The 16,884-nt window shown below is 43.8% G+C and overlaps 1 protein-coding gene across 2 annotated transcripts in view; it reads left to right on the top strand.

Moving 5' to 3' along the window:
• LOC134533658 (WD repeat-containing protein 47) overlaps window positions 1–16,884 on the top strand; it is a 255,441-nt gene that overhangs the window by 215,390 nt on the left and 23,167 nt on the right. For both annotated transcript variants that reach the window (XM_063371198.1, XM_063371197.1), the window contains 2 exons: window positions 15,507–15,676; window positions 16,355–16,525. In XM_063371198.1, coding sequence (XP_063227268.1) covers window positions 15,507–15,676; window positions 16,355–16,525 — 341 coding nt within the window. The remainder of the gene's footprint in view (window positions 1–15,506; window positions 15,677–16,354; window positions 16,526–16,884) is intronic.

Below are 16,884 nucleotides of genomic sequence, written 5' to 3'. Positions count from 1 at the left end.
ATAAATTAAGAAAGCTGTTGTTTTGACTCACATAGTATACCAGCAACCCTGGATATATAGGTTCTAGACGACAGTCCTCCTCTGATTATGGTGCAGTGCGGATCGGCTCTCTTCATTATGTTTCGTAAGATTTAGTTTTTGTCTACCATCGATGGTGCAGACCCTGATGACAGCATCGCCGATGGATGTGGACATCAGAACATCATCTGTACCATCATCTGCAGAGGTTTCAGCAGTGGTTTTACCAGCAGAAGAGAAATCGGCAGGTGCTTTTCCATCATTTTAAGTTTCGACAGAAACCTCGGAGACTTCAACGTACGACGGACGTTTATCGCACCTGTTCAAATACTGTGATGCATCATTCACTAAACCATCAAATGCCCATCGGCATTAAATAAGTGGATGTCCAAACAATGCACAAAGAATACTGTTTCAGTGCAGCAAATTCAATAAACTAATTTCACGACAAGATAGCTTAAAACATCATTATGAAATCTGTACAGACTCTTTTAAGTGCAAGCAAGAACCTTTTTGCAGATAAATACTGTGGTAAAACCTTAATGCTAGCACAGCATGCTAGACATAATAAAAACTGTAACTTTCCAATGAACACGTCGTTACTTTTGTCACAATGCAAACTTTGTAATGTGTTATACTGACGCTTTGACTATTTGGCAGTCCATTCCAAATAATGTAGATATACAAACTGAAATTTGATCGGCTCCATAATGTCACGTGTGTGTTGCATATAAATATGTATATAACTAGCTTGCCTTGGGTGTGACTCTCAGTTCGTATTTGTGGATGGGTGATACCTTGACTTGAAAGTTGAAGACCTCGATAGCATCATTACCATCCTTAAATATGAACTCGATGACATCTGTACCATCGACATCCTTGACCTAGATGGCATCTACGACGACGCTGACGCAGTGATCCCGTTGGCATCGGCAATGACAACGACAACGGCATCGACACAGATCCTTTTGGCAGCAGAGTCAGCAGTTGCACCTAATGTTCCAGCAGAGCAGGAGATTTTAATGCTTGCAGTGTTTTCAGCAGCAGTGAAATCAATAACCATGGAGGCAGCAACTGACTGTGCTTCATCACTTGACTGTATGTAGGGTACTTTGACAGCGTCAAAAACTTGAAGATTCGTAATTATATAACACACAGTTGTAATAATAATAACTCTGAGCACATTAAATTTCAGTGCAACATGTGTCATGGTGAGTTTATATTCTACTGAAGATTAAAACGACACATCAGGAATTGTGACAGACTGTTTGTGCATTCATCAGAATAAAGCTGTGTATTTGGTGGCAATACATTTGTATGCATAGAACCTGCAAGGCATCATGAAATATATCTCTGTCCTTTTAACGAAACTGAGAACTCGTTGCTGTTTCTAAAATGTGGTAATCGTCATGTGGAACTGCCATGAAAAGACATGTCGAAACAAGTCCTTGGACTTGCTTCATACTCTAGGATGACTGTAGAAATCTATAAATGCTAGTAATTTCGTTTTTTTAAGAACATTAGGTGTTTAATTTCTTGGTATAGTTAATTAGTAAATTAATGAGTGATATTTTTGTGATTTTTGCCATTTTTTCCTCGTTTCTAGCTTAATAAAAATAAATTTCTAAGATGGTGGTCAATATACGGATTACTGGAGGCTGGCAGTAGAGGAATTTAAGCCTCTTTTAGGACTTTCCTCCATATTTATTGTTATTAATATGTTTATGTTGACGTCGTACCTCCGTGCCTTGAGGTTAAAGCCTGGATCACAGCCCTGTCCGCAGCGCGCCCCGGCTTTGGGAATGACGTCACTTCCGCTCCGTGCGCGCGAGAGCAGTGCGCCGGCATCCTGGTCTCCAGTCCCGTGTGAGCCACCTTCGAGGCTAGACGCGGCCGCGAGACGCTCCATAAACTCGCCGCTATTATAGCTCTTGTTTTCTGTACTATAGAATGTTATAATCTCTTTTATCATTTTCTTTACAGTGTGCGTGAGTGTTTTGTATTTGGCGTGTCCGCGGGCCAAAACACGTGGACTAACACAATTAGCCTGCACCGCACATTTCTCCAGCGCGCGAGACATCCCTCTAGAGCTACACGAGCCGGACGGTCCACCCCTGTCTCCCCGCAGGAGGCTGCTCTACGCGAGAGAGCTGGCGCCGGGCAATACAAGAAAATGGCCGAGAGACATCCGCCACGTCTCCACGTTTTCTACGGAGACGGGTACACGACATTTGGCGCCCGTACGTGTGGCGAACTTCAAGTTCACAAGAGAGTGCGTGCAGTGCGGGAAAAGAGTGTACAGTGAGTGATCAGACAGCGTGAAAATCTACCTGGGACAATGGATGGATTCACTTATCCACTTAGACAGTATTTTTGATCTCATCAACGCGAGGACGCAAACATTCCTTTCCCACGTTTCCAACACATCTCAGTTTCACGGTTCAGCTGATAACACATCGCCATCTCCCGTCCTGCAACCAGATTATATATCCCGTCCCTTCCCCTTCCCCTTCAACGTGATAACGCACCGTGGTACCCCCTACTTTTCCCCCCTTTCGCCGTTCTGCCATCGGTAATCTTCGTGGCGCGCCGGCGGTGTTCGGGCGGGCACGGTGATAGCCTGCGCTGGCAGGCTGCGCAGACGGAGCGGCCACGTGGCCCCGTGTTTGTAAACAATGCTGCCGCGCGGTTTGACAGTTACGTGCGCGACGTGTCATCTACCGAAACGCAGGGACCTTGTGACAGGAGAGTGGCAGTGTCGGAACACGTGCACATGCGCGCCACTGAGGCGCAGTGAGGTGAAGACAGAAACTGCTGAGGGTGTGTTGTTGTGGGACAGGGATACATCATCAGAGCAGATGCAAGGGTAGCCGCGAACACAGCGAGTGCTGTGTACCGGGAAAAAGGGGGATGTGACGAGTGTAGAGGCTGCTCGGGCAACTGCATCGGGTCAATGTTACCGAACCAGAATCCACCATCGCCGAACCTAATTGACTGGGACATGCCTACGAACTCGGCAGCGCCGCCAGTCGCATACGCTGTGTAGGTTGCCACAGGGGCCGGGCGTATAGTGCTGCCGGAGTTTAGCGGGCTCGTGCACGAAGACCCACGGGAGTTTGTGCGATGGTGTGAGAGGCGTATGTTACAGTGCAGTGTGCCAGTAGAGGAGTGGACACAACGCACGAGCGAACATTTGCGTGGGCGAGCTCGTGAGTGGTGGACTCTATGGGGGCGATACGATATGCAGTGGCGGGAGTTCGTCACACGTCTCATGCAGCGATTTGATGACCGCCAGGCAGTCTTGAGCTGTAAGGCCCGTTTCTACGGCGAGGCGCAGAGGGACACGGAATCGGTGGAGAGATTCCTGGCGGGCAAGTTGTAGCTTTATCGTCGCGTAGCCCCAGGGGAGGCGCCAGAGCAGGCGTTGCCGGACGTGACCGCGTTAGTGCGGGAAGAATTACAACCCTTCCTCAGGCCGTATTGCAACGGGTCTGTTGAAGAATATGTGCGACAGGCCGTAGCCACGGAGAGCAACCTGCAGCGCCTTCTGGGGCGCCGGACAATAACGACCACTCCCGAACGAGAGGCCAGACACCAGTACAGATCGCCCGCTCTCCCAGAGGGAGACACGCATCCTGAACGTCCACGGCAGACGGTAGCTCGGGCAATCGAAGGCCCACCGAGTGGCAGCCGACAGACCACCGCAACAGAGTGGCGGAACACTGGGAATCGGCGGGACGGAGGCCGACCACCCCAGTGTCGCCTTGAATGTCCGCAGGACACATTCCATTGGCATCAGGACTGCCCAAGATGACAGCAATAACAACAACCGGCGGGAAACGGGCAGCAGGTGGTGTAGGACCAACAGTTCTGCCCCCCACACCACCCGAAGCCACGGCCGAGACACGCATAACACTGGGACAGCTCACCACCCCATACGACCGGCTGATGCGGGTACCTGTCACTCTGAACGGGAGACAGACTGCCGCTCTCGTAGATACAGGTGCGAGCCACGTGTTTGTGGCCCAACACTTGGTACCGCCAGCGGACATCACACCGAGACGCTGCGCCTGGCCACGAGCACCGAAGTCGGGACAGCCATCGGGGACGCCATCATAACGGTGAGTGTGAGGGAGCTGGTTACACAGACTGCAGCAATTGTAGTAGAGGGACTCAGGGAGGACCTAGTGCTCGGACAGCTTTGGCTGGTGGAGCATGACACAGTGATAGCACCGGCCTCTGGGCTAGTAAATGTCGGCAAACATGAGCGCCTGGCAGTGTATGCACTAGGTATAGCACCACCTCCCCCGAGAGAGCCCACGAAGTTAAAAGATGTGGACAATGATGTACCCCCAGAGTATCAGGATGCATTCAGGCGGCTCATAAGGGAAAGGCAGAGCGTCTTCGCCACTGCCGACCCACTCAGGCTCACAACGGTTACAGAACACCGAATCCCACTATGCACGTCCAACCAGTGTATGAAGCCCCCAGGGGATATGGTTTCCGTGAACAACGGGTGATATGTGAGCAAGTGCACGAAATGTTGCGAGATGGTGTCATTGAACCCTCCAACAGCGCATACAACTCACGCATCGTCCTAGCTGCCAAGAAGGATGGGACCATGTGCTTCTGTGTGGACTTCCGTCCCCTGAATAGTGTCACCATCAGTTCACCACCGCAGATCAGTGTGGACAAGGCCTTGGCAGGCCTGGGCAATGCACGAGTTTTCACGACCCTTGACTTACGTTCGGGCTATTGGCAGGTGCCAATACACCCAGGTGACAGAGAAAAGACTGCATTCACGGTGCCCGATGGTAGACGCTTTCAGTTCTGTTTCATACCCTTCGGGCTCAAGTGCGCTCCGGCCACATTTCAAGCTATGATGGCCCGCGTACTGGAAGGGTACATTGGCCAGTTCGTGACAGCCTACCTCGACGACGTGATCGTGTTCTCCAAGACCTGGGAGGACCATGTGCGGCACCTGTCCCTGGTCCTGGAGCGGCTCGAGACGCACCACCTCACCTGTGCCACACAGAAGTGTCACATTGGATGGAGAGAGGTGGAGTTTTTGGGGCATGTGGTGGATGCTGAGGGTAATCGTCCGCACCCGATGCACCTGGTGAAAATTGCACAAGCTGAACCCCCTAGAACCCGCAAGCAGTTGCAGAAGCTCTTGGGCCTCACCAACTGGCTGCGGAACTATATCCCGCAGTTCTCCACGCTCACTGCACCCTGACAGATCTGTTGTCACCACGACAGCGCTACCACTGGACACCGGCTGCACAGAAGGTGCTGGACAGCTTGAAGGCGGCTTTTCTCCGATGCCACACTCTGTCACGGATAAACCCCGAGAGGACGCTGTACGTTCAGACGGATGCGAGCGCCGAGGGGGTGGGCGCGGTGCTTTACCAACGAGACAAAAATGGGGACAGGTGCATAATCGACTACGCCAGTGCTAAGTTCGGCCGTGCTGAACGGAACTACCATAGCAATGAACAGGAGTGCCTGGCAGTGGTATGGGCACTGAGGAAGTACCGTCCCCACCTCGAGGGTAGGCAATTTGTATTACGTACGGACAACCAATGCCTCACGTGGTTGCGGACCCTCCAGGGGCGGAAAAGCAAACTTGTGAGGTGGGCGCTGTTTCTACAGTCGTTCGACTTCGTTGTGGAGCACGTCCCAGGAGTAGAAAACGAGCTGCCGGATGCCCTGTCACGGGACCCTGATGAGGGATCGTGCCTGGAGGACAAGGTATCTTGGGACGAGATAGTACCACCTGGCCGTGAGACGGATCACCACCACACAAGGGACCCAACCTGCCGCCTGCTTGCTCTAGGTGTGGATGATGACCCGCCTCCTGCGGACCTAGTTGAGCTGAAACGTCGGGTGCACGATGCCCAACGCACCTCTCAGGACGATGAGCGCAGAAGCGCGAAGCAAATAGCGGAACCATTTGAGACCTGGACTACGAGAGATGGCGTGCTCTACACACGAGGAATGGGACCCGATCAGACGACTCGATCACGCCCCGAGGCATGCGGGGCCTGTTCCATGCCACCCCCAGCCCAGAAACAGCGACCCTGGAAACAGCAGGAAGCTCGGCCACAAGTCCGAGGCAACGCCGTCGGAGACGCACGATGCGGACACAGATCTGTGATGTCACCGGGATGCCCGAGGCGGAGGCCGATGCGGCGGACGAACAACCTCTGGTGACCGAGCCGGATGAGGAGGAGGCAGCTGAGCCACTCTCCCCCACCCGAGGTGGATGGGGACGTGGTGCCTCCCTCGCCGATGCAGAGTTCCGAGTCACAGTCGAGGAGCCGGCTGAGACGACCCCGAGACGCAACCGACGACGTCGCCGAGCCCCACGTTACTTGGCAGACTATGTCACAGGCTCGGAGCTGGACGCGCTTGTGTGCGACGACCCGGCAAGTACGGGGCGAGAGAGGCGGCCCTAACCCCGACGACCGCCGCGGGAGAGGGTGTCCCAATCCTGCTGCCTCGGGTGGAAGCACGGACGGCCTAGACCCGGGCTTATCCAGGGGGGGGGGGGGGGGCGTCTGACATCGTACCTCCGTGCCTTGAGGTTAAAGCCCGGATCACAGCTCTGTTAGCAGCGCGCCCTGGCTTTGGGAATGACGTCACTTCCGCTCCATGCGTGCGAGAGCAGTGCGCCGGCGTCCTGGTCTTCAGTCCCGTGCGAGCCACCTTCGATGCTAGACGTGGCCACGAGACGCTCCATAAACTCGCCGCTATTATAGCTCTTGTTTTCTGTACTATAGTATGTTATAATCTCTTTTATCATTTTCTTTACCGTGTGCGTGAGTGTTGTTTTGTATTTGGCGTGTCCACGGGCCAAAACACGTGGACTAACACAATTAACCTGCACCGCACATTTCTCCAGCGCGCGAGACGTCCCTCGGCAGCTACACGGGCCGGACGGTCCACCCCTGTCTTCCCGCAGGAGGCTGCTCTACGCGAGAGAGCTGGCGCCGGGCAATACAAGAAAACGGCCGAGAGACGTCCGCCACGTCTCCACGTATTCTACGGAGACGGGTACGCGACAATTTAATTTTTTGCATCGATCATTATCGAACTAAGGGCAAGAATCAATCAGTAAATTGACAATAGATTTTTTGATAAATCTTAAAATTTTTCTCGAATTACTAGTTTAATAAATACAGATTTACAAGATGGTGGACATGACATCAAGATGGCAGGTACCACAGTAATAAATGAATACTGCACTCTAGCGGGTAAAAATTAAACTAACATGGCGGTAGTGCACTCTAGCAGTCGAAAACAAGATGGCGGCCTCCAGCAGATGAAATAAGATGGCAGACGTGACATACTATTGGCGATATGTATACCTTGGCATTAGTGTAGCGAAATCAGTCTGTCTGTGTCTTCCGTGGAGGAAGGATCCATTACCATTTTTATTTTGCCCTCACCAGGTTCGAACCGAGGACTCCATTACTTTAGTGTGTTATTTAATTAAAATTTTATAAATCACATTTTTATCCATTTTAACAAATTTCCCATTAAAATTCGATAATTTTTGATTTTCAAGAAGGCTACCGTTACGAAAATTGCAACCATTATGTCATAATTCAAAATGGTGGCCATGGAAACATAATTGTCATGGTCATGACCTCAGCGGCTTATAGCGGCTTGTAGGTGCTTACTTAAAGCTGCGCTTTCCTTATTTTAAGGTGCTTTGCGGACTTTTCAAGCTAGTGGCAATTTTTGAGGACTAAAACGGGAATTCTTTCCTTGAAATAGGATAATTTTTATTCATCAGATTTTTCGAGTATATTGTTACGAACGTGAGCAAGGCCACGTTACGCGCAGGTGCAGAGCTAGCTGGGCTGCATCACATACCGCTGTAACATGAGATGTGCTGTGCGCACCTGGGTCGCCGCTTTATCTCCCTCCAGCCCTCCGCTCCCCCCGCGCGGCACTGTTAGTTTGACATCCGAAACCTGCCAGCTGCGGAGTTACGCGAGTCGCCGACACGTGTTTTCGAGAGATTTCTGCCGTCGGGACGGCTCGCGATGACGCGACTGGCCCCGGCTGCTATCGTGAGTTCTGGAATTGCGCCGGGGCCTATATATATGCCCGAGGACGTCAGGGCAGTGGAGTTCAGTTCGGCGTGTTCAGTCGGGAGTTCTCCCGCGGCGGAGTTTCCGGGCGATAGTGCCGCGGGTGCGGCAGAGTGGCGAAGTCCTTGGACGAAGGTTCCAGGGCAGGGAGTGAGTGAGCTCAGTGGAGTCGGGAGTTTTCCCGGGGCGGAGTTTCTGGGCGATAGAGTCACAGTTGCGAGCGAGGAGTCGAGTGGGATCTCGGCGAAGGGGAAGTGCGTCGGCGGCGGCGGAGTGTGGCGACGGAGTCCCGCGGCGGAGACCCACGAGGGGTGCTGCGGCGAGAGATGCGCCAGAGATGTGGCCCAGCGAGGTGTGCTTTAATCGAGTGACTAAGGAATAGACCTTTCTTTAAGTGTAATTAATTATTTACCATTTTAGAAGATTTTTGTAAGTGACATAAGTAGTGGCAATAAATAAAACTGTGTAGTGTAATAAAATCTTTAATTGGGCCATCCTTTACGAACCCGTGGTAAATCGTTACAATATTAACGGAATTTGTTTCCTAAAAACTGGAAATTTTGATGAATGCTGTGCAAAGTTTGATTCATTTTTGACAATTTTGGGCAAATTTTGAAAGTTGAAGTCATCCAAAATGGCCGTCGTGACACAATTCACACCTGAAACCCTGCGTCTGGACCGGCTGATACATACTACTGACTTTTATTTGATAACATGCTAAACACTCCTTTTTACCACGCTTTTATTTGCCTCACCTGTATGTATGAATGGACTATCAAATAAAATCTTACCATTCAATTTTTACCCACTTTCGACTTCCGAAATCCGAATGAGTTGAAATTTTGCATTCACATAAAGAACCTCTAACAATACAATATTTTAATAACTTAAGACCATATGGTTAAGGGTAAGTGGGGAAATAACCATGCTTTTTGTGTATCCATGAGGTCGGAGCATGGTGGGAATTTGCCCCGAGGTCTACTGTTACCCTTGTTGGCGGGTTGGGGTGGGGAGTGGAAGACCTAAAATTTCGAAAATTATAAAATTCAATGCTCTTTCGATTTGGAGTGATCCAATCCAAAAGGTCGGGTAATGATGGAAAATATGTTCCAATAATTGGGGGGGGGGTTTAAGAGTAAATGCTCCTAAATTTCTAAAATTTCTAAAATATATTCTTTCATATTTAGACTACCTATTTAGAGTGCTTCCGGGGTCGATTTATTGTGGAAAATGTGTGCTCGGGGTTCGTTAATGGTAATATGGATACTATATCTGAAATTATCTTATCACTCTTCCGGCCTGATCAAGTATATTATACAGGTATTCCTTCAGTCCTTGTTGATTTCGGCACAGATGGTGTATATATAATTAAACAAATAGCCATTCAGTTTCCAGCTAAATATAGCTATGGTACTGCTGAAAGGCGAATGTTGCCATTAATACTGAGTTGGGCGTCTACCATTCATAAAATGCAAGGCTGCACTGTAGATTATGCATTTGTTTATTTGGAATCTTTGCTGCTGGACAGGCTTATGTAGCTCTTAGTCGCGTAAAGTCACTGGATGGTCTCCAAGTAGAAGAACTTGATTGCTCTAAGATAACAAGACATGTTCAATGCAATGTTGACGCATTAGCTCAAATTACTATATTATGTGAATATTAATAATTAATTGTAACAAATAAATACTTAAAACACTCATATTTAGTATTTTTATTTTGTTTCATATACTCATTTTCATTATTTTTATTTTATTTTGATACTCAAAAGAATAAAATAAACTTAGAATTAATTATAATTAATAACACTAAAAAAACTGCTTAAGTTAAATGAACTAAAAATTTAAAAAAATTAATTTAAATTTAGGTTTTTTGTTCAACAGCTGAATAATGCATCATAACTCTGTATAACTAAATGTGTGGGGTGCTCTCTTCTTTCATTTTCGTAATGACTGTTTCCTAAAATAGTGATAGAAAATTTAAGACAAATGATATCAAGCACTCCACATTTTTAGTTATATAGAGTTGTGGTGCATTATTTGGCTGTTGGACAAAAAACTTAAATTCACATTTTATTTTTTAATTTTTAGTTAATTGAACAATAAAAGCTGTTTTTTTTTTATTTATTTTTTTCTTCAAACTATAAGATTATTTAGAATATTAATTTGAGATGTCTTAGTTGTGTTTGTGAAGAGACAATAGCTAGTTATATCTAATGCTGCTTTTTAAAACTTAATACTCCTGTAATTTATTTATACAACATGTACAATATTTTGTATTCTTATGTTCTAGTTTTAAGAAAGGGTTTGCGAAATTAAATGAAAAGATTTACTACTTAAGTATAAAATTCAAAGGCCACAGAGGGTCGAAGTATATCTCATTAATTATGAAACATCTTAATGTCTATTCTTTCAACATTGCCTATTACAAGAGCTGAAACGCCTTTGGAAGATAGTTTTGTTTACTTGTTTTTCTAACATAGTTATAATAATTTGAACCTTTAAAAAATACTTTCAATAAAACTTACTGCACTTTTTTTAACCATAGATTCATATCTACTTATATTATTTTAAAAAGCGGAGCCCTTTAAATATTATTATACTTGCAAAACATATTTTAAATTTTGTAAACTTACATCTAATAAATCCATTTAGATGAATCAGTCTTTTAGATGGTTTATCATGATAAAAAGATATATCTCTGTACCTGTGGTTGTAAACACTGCAGGCAGTAGCTGACTTGAGCTGGACTGCCGGTCAGAAATTAGGGGAGAGCCGTCCATCTAAAGCACGAACTGAGGGCGGGTGTCGAAACAGGAAGATATAAGTGGCACAGATGGGTCTGAAAGTTGATGGGGGAAGCTGGCACTCACTGCACAATAAACCACGAAGAGTTAAATATTTAAAAAAATAATAATAATATGTTGGCAAACAGAAAATTTGTTGGAAATGAAATTTACAAATAATTGCTTCCACTTACTAATACTGTAGATATGTCAGTCGTCACGCCATGGCGACAGTGTCAATTTTAGTGAAATATAATCCAGGGAACGAAAGAAAGAAGCACTGCATTACATATTTAGAAAGTAGTAAAGTCTGGGAGTACTCTGCCATTTCTTTTAAGAACTGCATCCCTAAGTAATAGGCGGTTCAAGCGAAATGTAGATCAACTCGTGCACAGACAAACGGCCCGAGAACAACTGCCTGCCTCGTGCAACGCCTGGAGGGACGGCAGCGCTAGGCCCGCAGTGCGATGGAAGAGAGCAGGGGGCTGACGTGGCACTATGAGCTCTATGAGCTCTATGAGCTCTATGAGCTCTATGAGCACTCTGGTGGGGCTCGCCATGAAGGGACAGAAGTTGCTCGGCTAACATCTGTGCTGGCCGGGAGATTTAGAAATACGAAAGCCTCGATAAACTACAAATTTAAGAATTTTAAAATACTAAAATTTGATCCACAAATAAAAATAAATTCTCTTACTGTAAATGCACTGTAAAAATATTAACTTATTAAATTTTTAAAAAAATATTGCTGCCATGAAAATAACTAAAAGTGGCACAGTTTTTGCAACATTAGGTTTTAACCATAAACATACACATTCACTCGAAGAACAAAAAAATGCTTGCATTTCATATACTTCATAACCAATGTAAGAATGCTAATAAAACAAGGCTTAGTTATTTCATCATAAAATTATGTATTTTATTTATATTTTTTCTAACAAATATGCATTAATTCAAAAATATTATAGGATTTTATATTTTATAAATCTCAAACCTCTCTAAATGAATATGATCGAAGGTATACAGTAGGAAGAATATGATCGGAGGGATATGATTGAATACGGTCGACAGGATACGATGATAGAACTAGTGAGTGGTATGTAAATTAATGTATATTTAATGTTAATTAAAGTAGTGTGCATATAATCAGTAGCAATTTGTAGGCATCTTCTTAGGTTGTTATTAGGTCCTATATTAAGCATAAAACAGGTTGAGCATGGTATCTATAGGACTCTATTCGAATATTATTGGTGAATAATTTTTTTTTCTGTAGTGTTTGTACTGTAATTCAATGATTTTTGTCTACATTTTGTAATGCAACTTATAATAACTGTAAAGCCTGCCAGGTTATGCCCGTACTGTAAGCCTGACAGTTCTGAGAAACTCGTCCTATGGGTATATGCTCGATATTGGTCATGTCTTGTTTTTGAAAGCTATGCCAAGATTAAAAAAAGAACTCCACACACTTGGCATATAAGTTTGAGATGGTATGTAATCATAAGGTGTGCTAAATGTAGCCTCCATTGTAGGCATAATGACAGTTTATGACATATTGATTTAGTCAGACAGTTGTCTTGTATAACAACATAGTTTGTAGTGAGGATGCATGCTCGTGAAAATGTAATGAGGAAATATTTTTATATGATTTTAAGCTTTAATTACTTTCAGTACTGATCAATGTTTGAATTAAGGACTGCAATTTATAAGATAAATCAAATACAGTAGAACCCTGTTATAATGTTTTTCAAGGGAGCACAAGAAAAAAACATTATAAGCAGGAAAACGTTATAAGCAGGAAATCTCAATTTAGCACTTAACAATGTTCGAGCTTTGTACCAATGGACTCACCAAGCTATGTAAACCACTTTAATGTTAAAACCAAAGAAAGTATACTTGATACATGAATTTTCTGAAACAAGCCAACAATTTTTCAACTTCGTCTTGTTCCCTGGTTAAATTTTGTTTCTCTTTAAAGATACACTGCCACATTTTTTGTAAAATTGTCTCACGATTCATGATGACAACATTAAGAGTGAGAACGTCTACTCCTTCGCCACATGAAAATGTTTAATTTTGGGATTCCTACGTATGAATGAAAAAAAAAAATTATTTGTAAGCAATAGAAAACACTTTTAGTTATGCCCTCGCTCAATGGTTGGCAACTTAAATATTGTAGGACTATGTACGTGCATCTGAATACCCACTGGACAGTAGTGGATCCAGAGGGGGGGCTAAGGGGCTCAAGCCCCCTCCAAAAGCATCTGGGTCCACTATTGTTTTAGTGTTTGCCTTGATAAAGCCTAGCCTCAGCTGGGTCAAGCCTCCCCCCCCCCCCCCCCCCCAAACCAAAATCCTGGATACGCCACTGCCACTGGAATGGCAAGGAAGAGAAGAATTGACTAAGGGTGCCAACTGACACGTAACTATGAACATTGTATACCTTCAGTATATTGCATAAAATTGTATTTTAACAAACTTCATGTATTGTATGGCAGTGATTGTAAACATAAACATACATAAAGGAAACTTTTATCGTAAGTGTTGGAATAATTTGGTTTTAAAACATTTTTTCCCCATTTATTGAATGTTAGAAAGCAAACATTATAAGCAGGAAATTACACTATTTATGAACGTTATATGCAGGAAATAAATACATTGTCCTTATGGGGGAAATATTGGGACTTCAAAAATATGACATTATAAGCAGGAAAACATTATATGCAGGAACATTATAACAGGGTTCTACTGTACTAACATTTGTGTAGTAATTTTTTAAATGTTTGTTATTTAGTAAAAAAAAAATTATGGTCTATAGTTACAAATTTACTGTACAATAATTATGAATTTTCAAGAAGGCTGACCAGATGGTAGCTGATAATCTTTTTATTGATGCTAGTACGCTCAAGTGGGTAAAATTAAACCAATATGGTGGTAGTGCACTCTATAAGACATGAGAATCCAATATGGCAGCTGTGATGTCACACTGGCTACTGTTATATACACGCATACACACACACATAATATTATTGCTAGTTGTAGCAGTGAGCTCTGTCACCTTGTAACTATTAAGGAATAAGTATGTGTTGATGATTTGTACAAGTGCATTCACTAGCTAACGAACCGAGAACTCCTATAACCTATTTTATTTTAATAATTTTTTTATGATTTATTAAATTTTTATAACTAATATTTGATACATTTACTGTAACGGGAACAAACTGGGTCTCCATAAGTCAATTGTAATTCATTTTTATTTTATTTTAATATTTGTTTAACCTTATAATTTTTAATATATATATATATATATATATATATATATATATATATATATATATATATATATATATATATATATATATATATTACATTTTCATGTAAAACCATAACTGTGGAGTCAAATTTCTTCACTCTTGAGTATCAAGTATAAGTCGTGTTCATAGTCAAAATGTCATTAATTCCAAGACTTCAATTGAGAATTTCCACTTAAAAAAAAAGGTTTTTATGGACATTTCAAGCTATTTGCTTTTTTGTTAACCAAAGCGGGAATTTTTACCTCAAAACTGCAAAAAAAAAATTCTAAATAGGTTAATTTTGATTCGTTTATGGGCTATTGAGTAAATTTTGAAGGTGAAACTCTTCCAAGATGGCAGTCATGATGCCACAATCAAAGATGGCTTTTGGGTTCCCGATTCCTTACCCGTAAACCCAGTTTTCGGATCGGTCAATACATACTACTCATATATTTTCTATTTTCTAATTGCATAAATGTTTAATTTTGTATGTAAAGTTTCTTTTAATTGGAAACTTGTCCCACATAAATGCTAAGAAAAATTTCCGTTTTTAAAATTTCAAATAATTTGAATGACAAGATAGAATTTATTTATTTTTATGAATTTCGTGTTAGTGTACAAACAGAGTTCCAGCTAACAGGTGCAGGAACATAGCCCGAATTGCTTAACATGAATCAAAAAATATAAAAATTTTGAGACTTCTGCTAAAAACAGTAATATTATATGTGTTGAAAAGATTAATATCCTTGCGTACATTTCGAAGACGAATTATCTCGACTTTATTGCTATTTTCATGTGAAGAAGCGCGAGGAAGCACTAAGGGCATCTCCGGCACACGTTCGGAGCACTTAGACACCTCTGTGCTGCTTGCATTTGAGACATACATCTTTGATAAGTGCGTTGTCAAAGTGATTAACTACAATAGGTCTTATAAAAGGGGGTTGTCTGTAAAGTCGGTTTACGAACGATAATTTTACGTTATAACGTCACAAGAAAACATTGATGAAAAATTGCACAATTTTTAATGTTCAAGTATTATTTACAGTTTTTGCAAATTTAATTAAAATAATTTGTTTAAATATAATCACGAACAATTAGTTATAGAAATAAACTGAAATCAAATCAATGTCAATAAATTGTTAATTTGAAATGACGAAATCGGACAAATATATCAAATTTTTTAAATTGCTGCTTTTAAAAAGCCCGCCTTAACCTGGTTGATATTATATAAGATTTCCCGCGCGGTGGTCAGCCGGTTCTTGCGCGCTCGGCTGGGGCGGACGCGGTGCAGTGGTGCAGCGGTGTGGCTTGCCGCAGGGAGGACCACGCCACGCACCAGCCGACGGTGCTGTTCAAGCGCACCAAGCACCACAAGGGCTCCATCTACTGCCTGGCGTGGACGCCCATGGGGGACCTCATGGCCACCGGCAGCAACGACAAGACGGTCAAGCTGATGCGCTTCAACACCGACACCTCCAACCTGGAAGGTACCGTGTCACTCCTCAGTTTATTTCCTCTTCATTAAACTATTTGGTTCAACTTGGATTCAAAAAATTAAAATAAAAAAATAGGTTAATATTTTGGTAAATACTGAAATTTTGTTTGTTCCAAAACAAATGTGTACTGTGAAAACAGCCATATATAATTATTGCATGGTTTGAAGAATGTAATAGTAAGTTTGAGAGAATGTACAGAGGTTGGTAGCCTGGTTGCGAGAGGGGAGATGGCTATATGAGAGACTGCAGCGAGGTTGGGAGAGGAGAGAGTAGAGAATGGTTGAGAGGGAGAGTACAGAAAGATTGAAAGAGGGCAGAGTGCAGTTAGGTTGTGAGAGAGGGAAGTGTAAGATTGGGAGAGGAAAGAAAGAGTGTAGCATTTGTCGGAGTGGGGGGAGAGTGTATGTTTGGAAGAGTGGAGAGTTTAGAGGAGTTGGGAGAGTGTAGAGTGTAGCGAGGTTTGGAGAGGTGAGAGGGTAGCGAGTTAGGAAAAGGGGAGAATGTAGCGAGGTTGGAAGAGGGGTGAAAGTAGTGAGATTGGGAGAGGGAAGAGTACCGCACGTGTGGTGTGGTTGGGAGAGTATAGACTGTAGCGAGATAGGAAGAGGGGAGAGGGCAGCTAGGCAAAGAGAAAGGAGTGTGGAGTGCAGAGTGTCGGTGTCGGTGCAGGCCAGGAGACTGAGCTGACGATGCACGACGGCACGGTGCGAGACCTGTGCTTCGTGGAGGACACCAGCAACAAGTCCAGCCTGCTGATCAGCGGTGGAGCCGGCGACTGCAAGATCTACGTGACGGACTGTGCTACGGGCACGCCCTTCCAGGCGCTGAGCGGCCACTCAGGTGCGTGCTCTGTACAAACTGCCCAGTCTTAACACCTATCATAGTTCATTCATTATTATAGATGAGACCATATTTCAGGGCTGAAGCACTACATAATAAATCTGCCTGAAACAATTTAATATGAAATAAAGTTTTATTTCTAAATTAATATTTTTCCTTAGCTGTGTTCTGAAGCTAAGCTAAGTGAATATATCGGTAGTGGCTGGGAATTGAACATGTAGCTGTTGCTGTATGTTTGGAGATTGTTACATTAATGTGACTAGCCACTATATTGAACATCTTAAAAATAAACTAAAAAATCGGAAATAAACTCCAATACTTGAAAATCAGGCAATCATAACTTTAATATACTTGTTTTT

This window comes from Bacillus rossius, chromosome 7 (genome assembly GCF_032445375.1).
Source record: "Bacillus rossius redtenbacheri isolate Brsri chromosome 7, Brsri_v3, whole genome shotgun sequence".
NCBI classification, from domain to species: domain Eukaryota; kingdom Metazoa; phylum Arthropoda; class Insecta; order Phasmatodea; family Bacillidae; genus Bacillus; species Bacillus rossius.
Note: the sequence above shows the minus strand (reverse complement) of the source record. Positions and strands in the feature narration are given on the sequence as shown.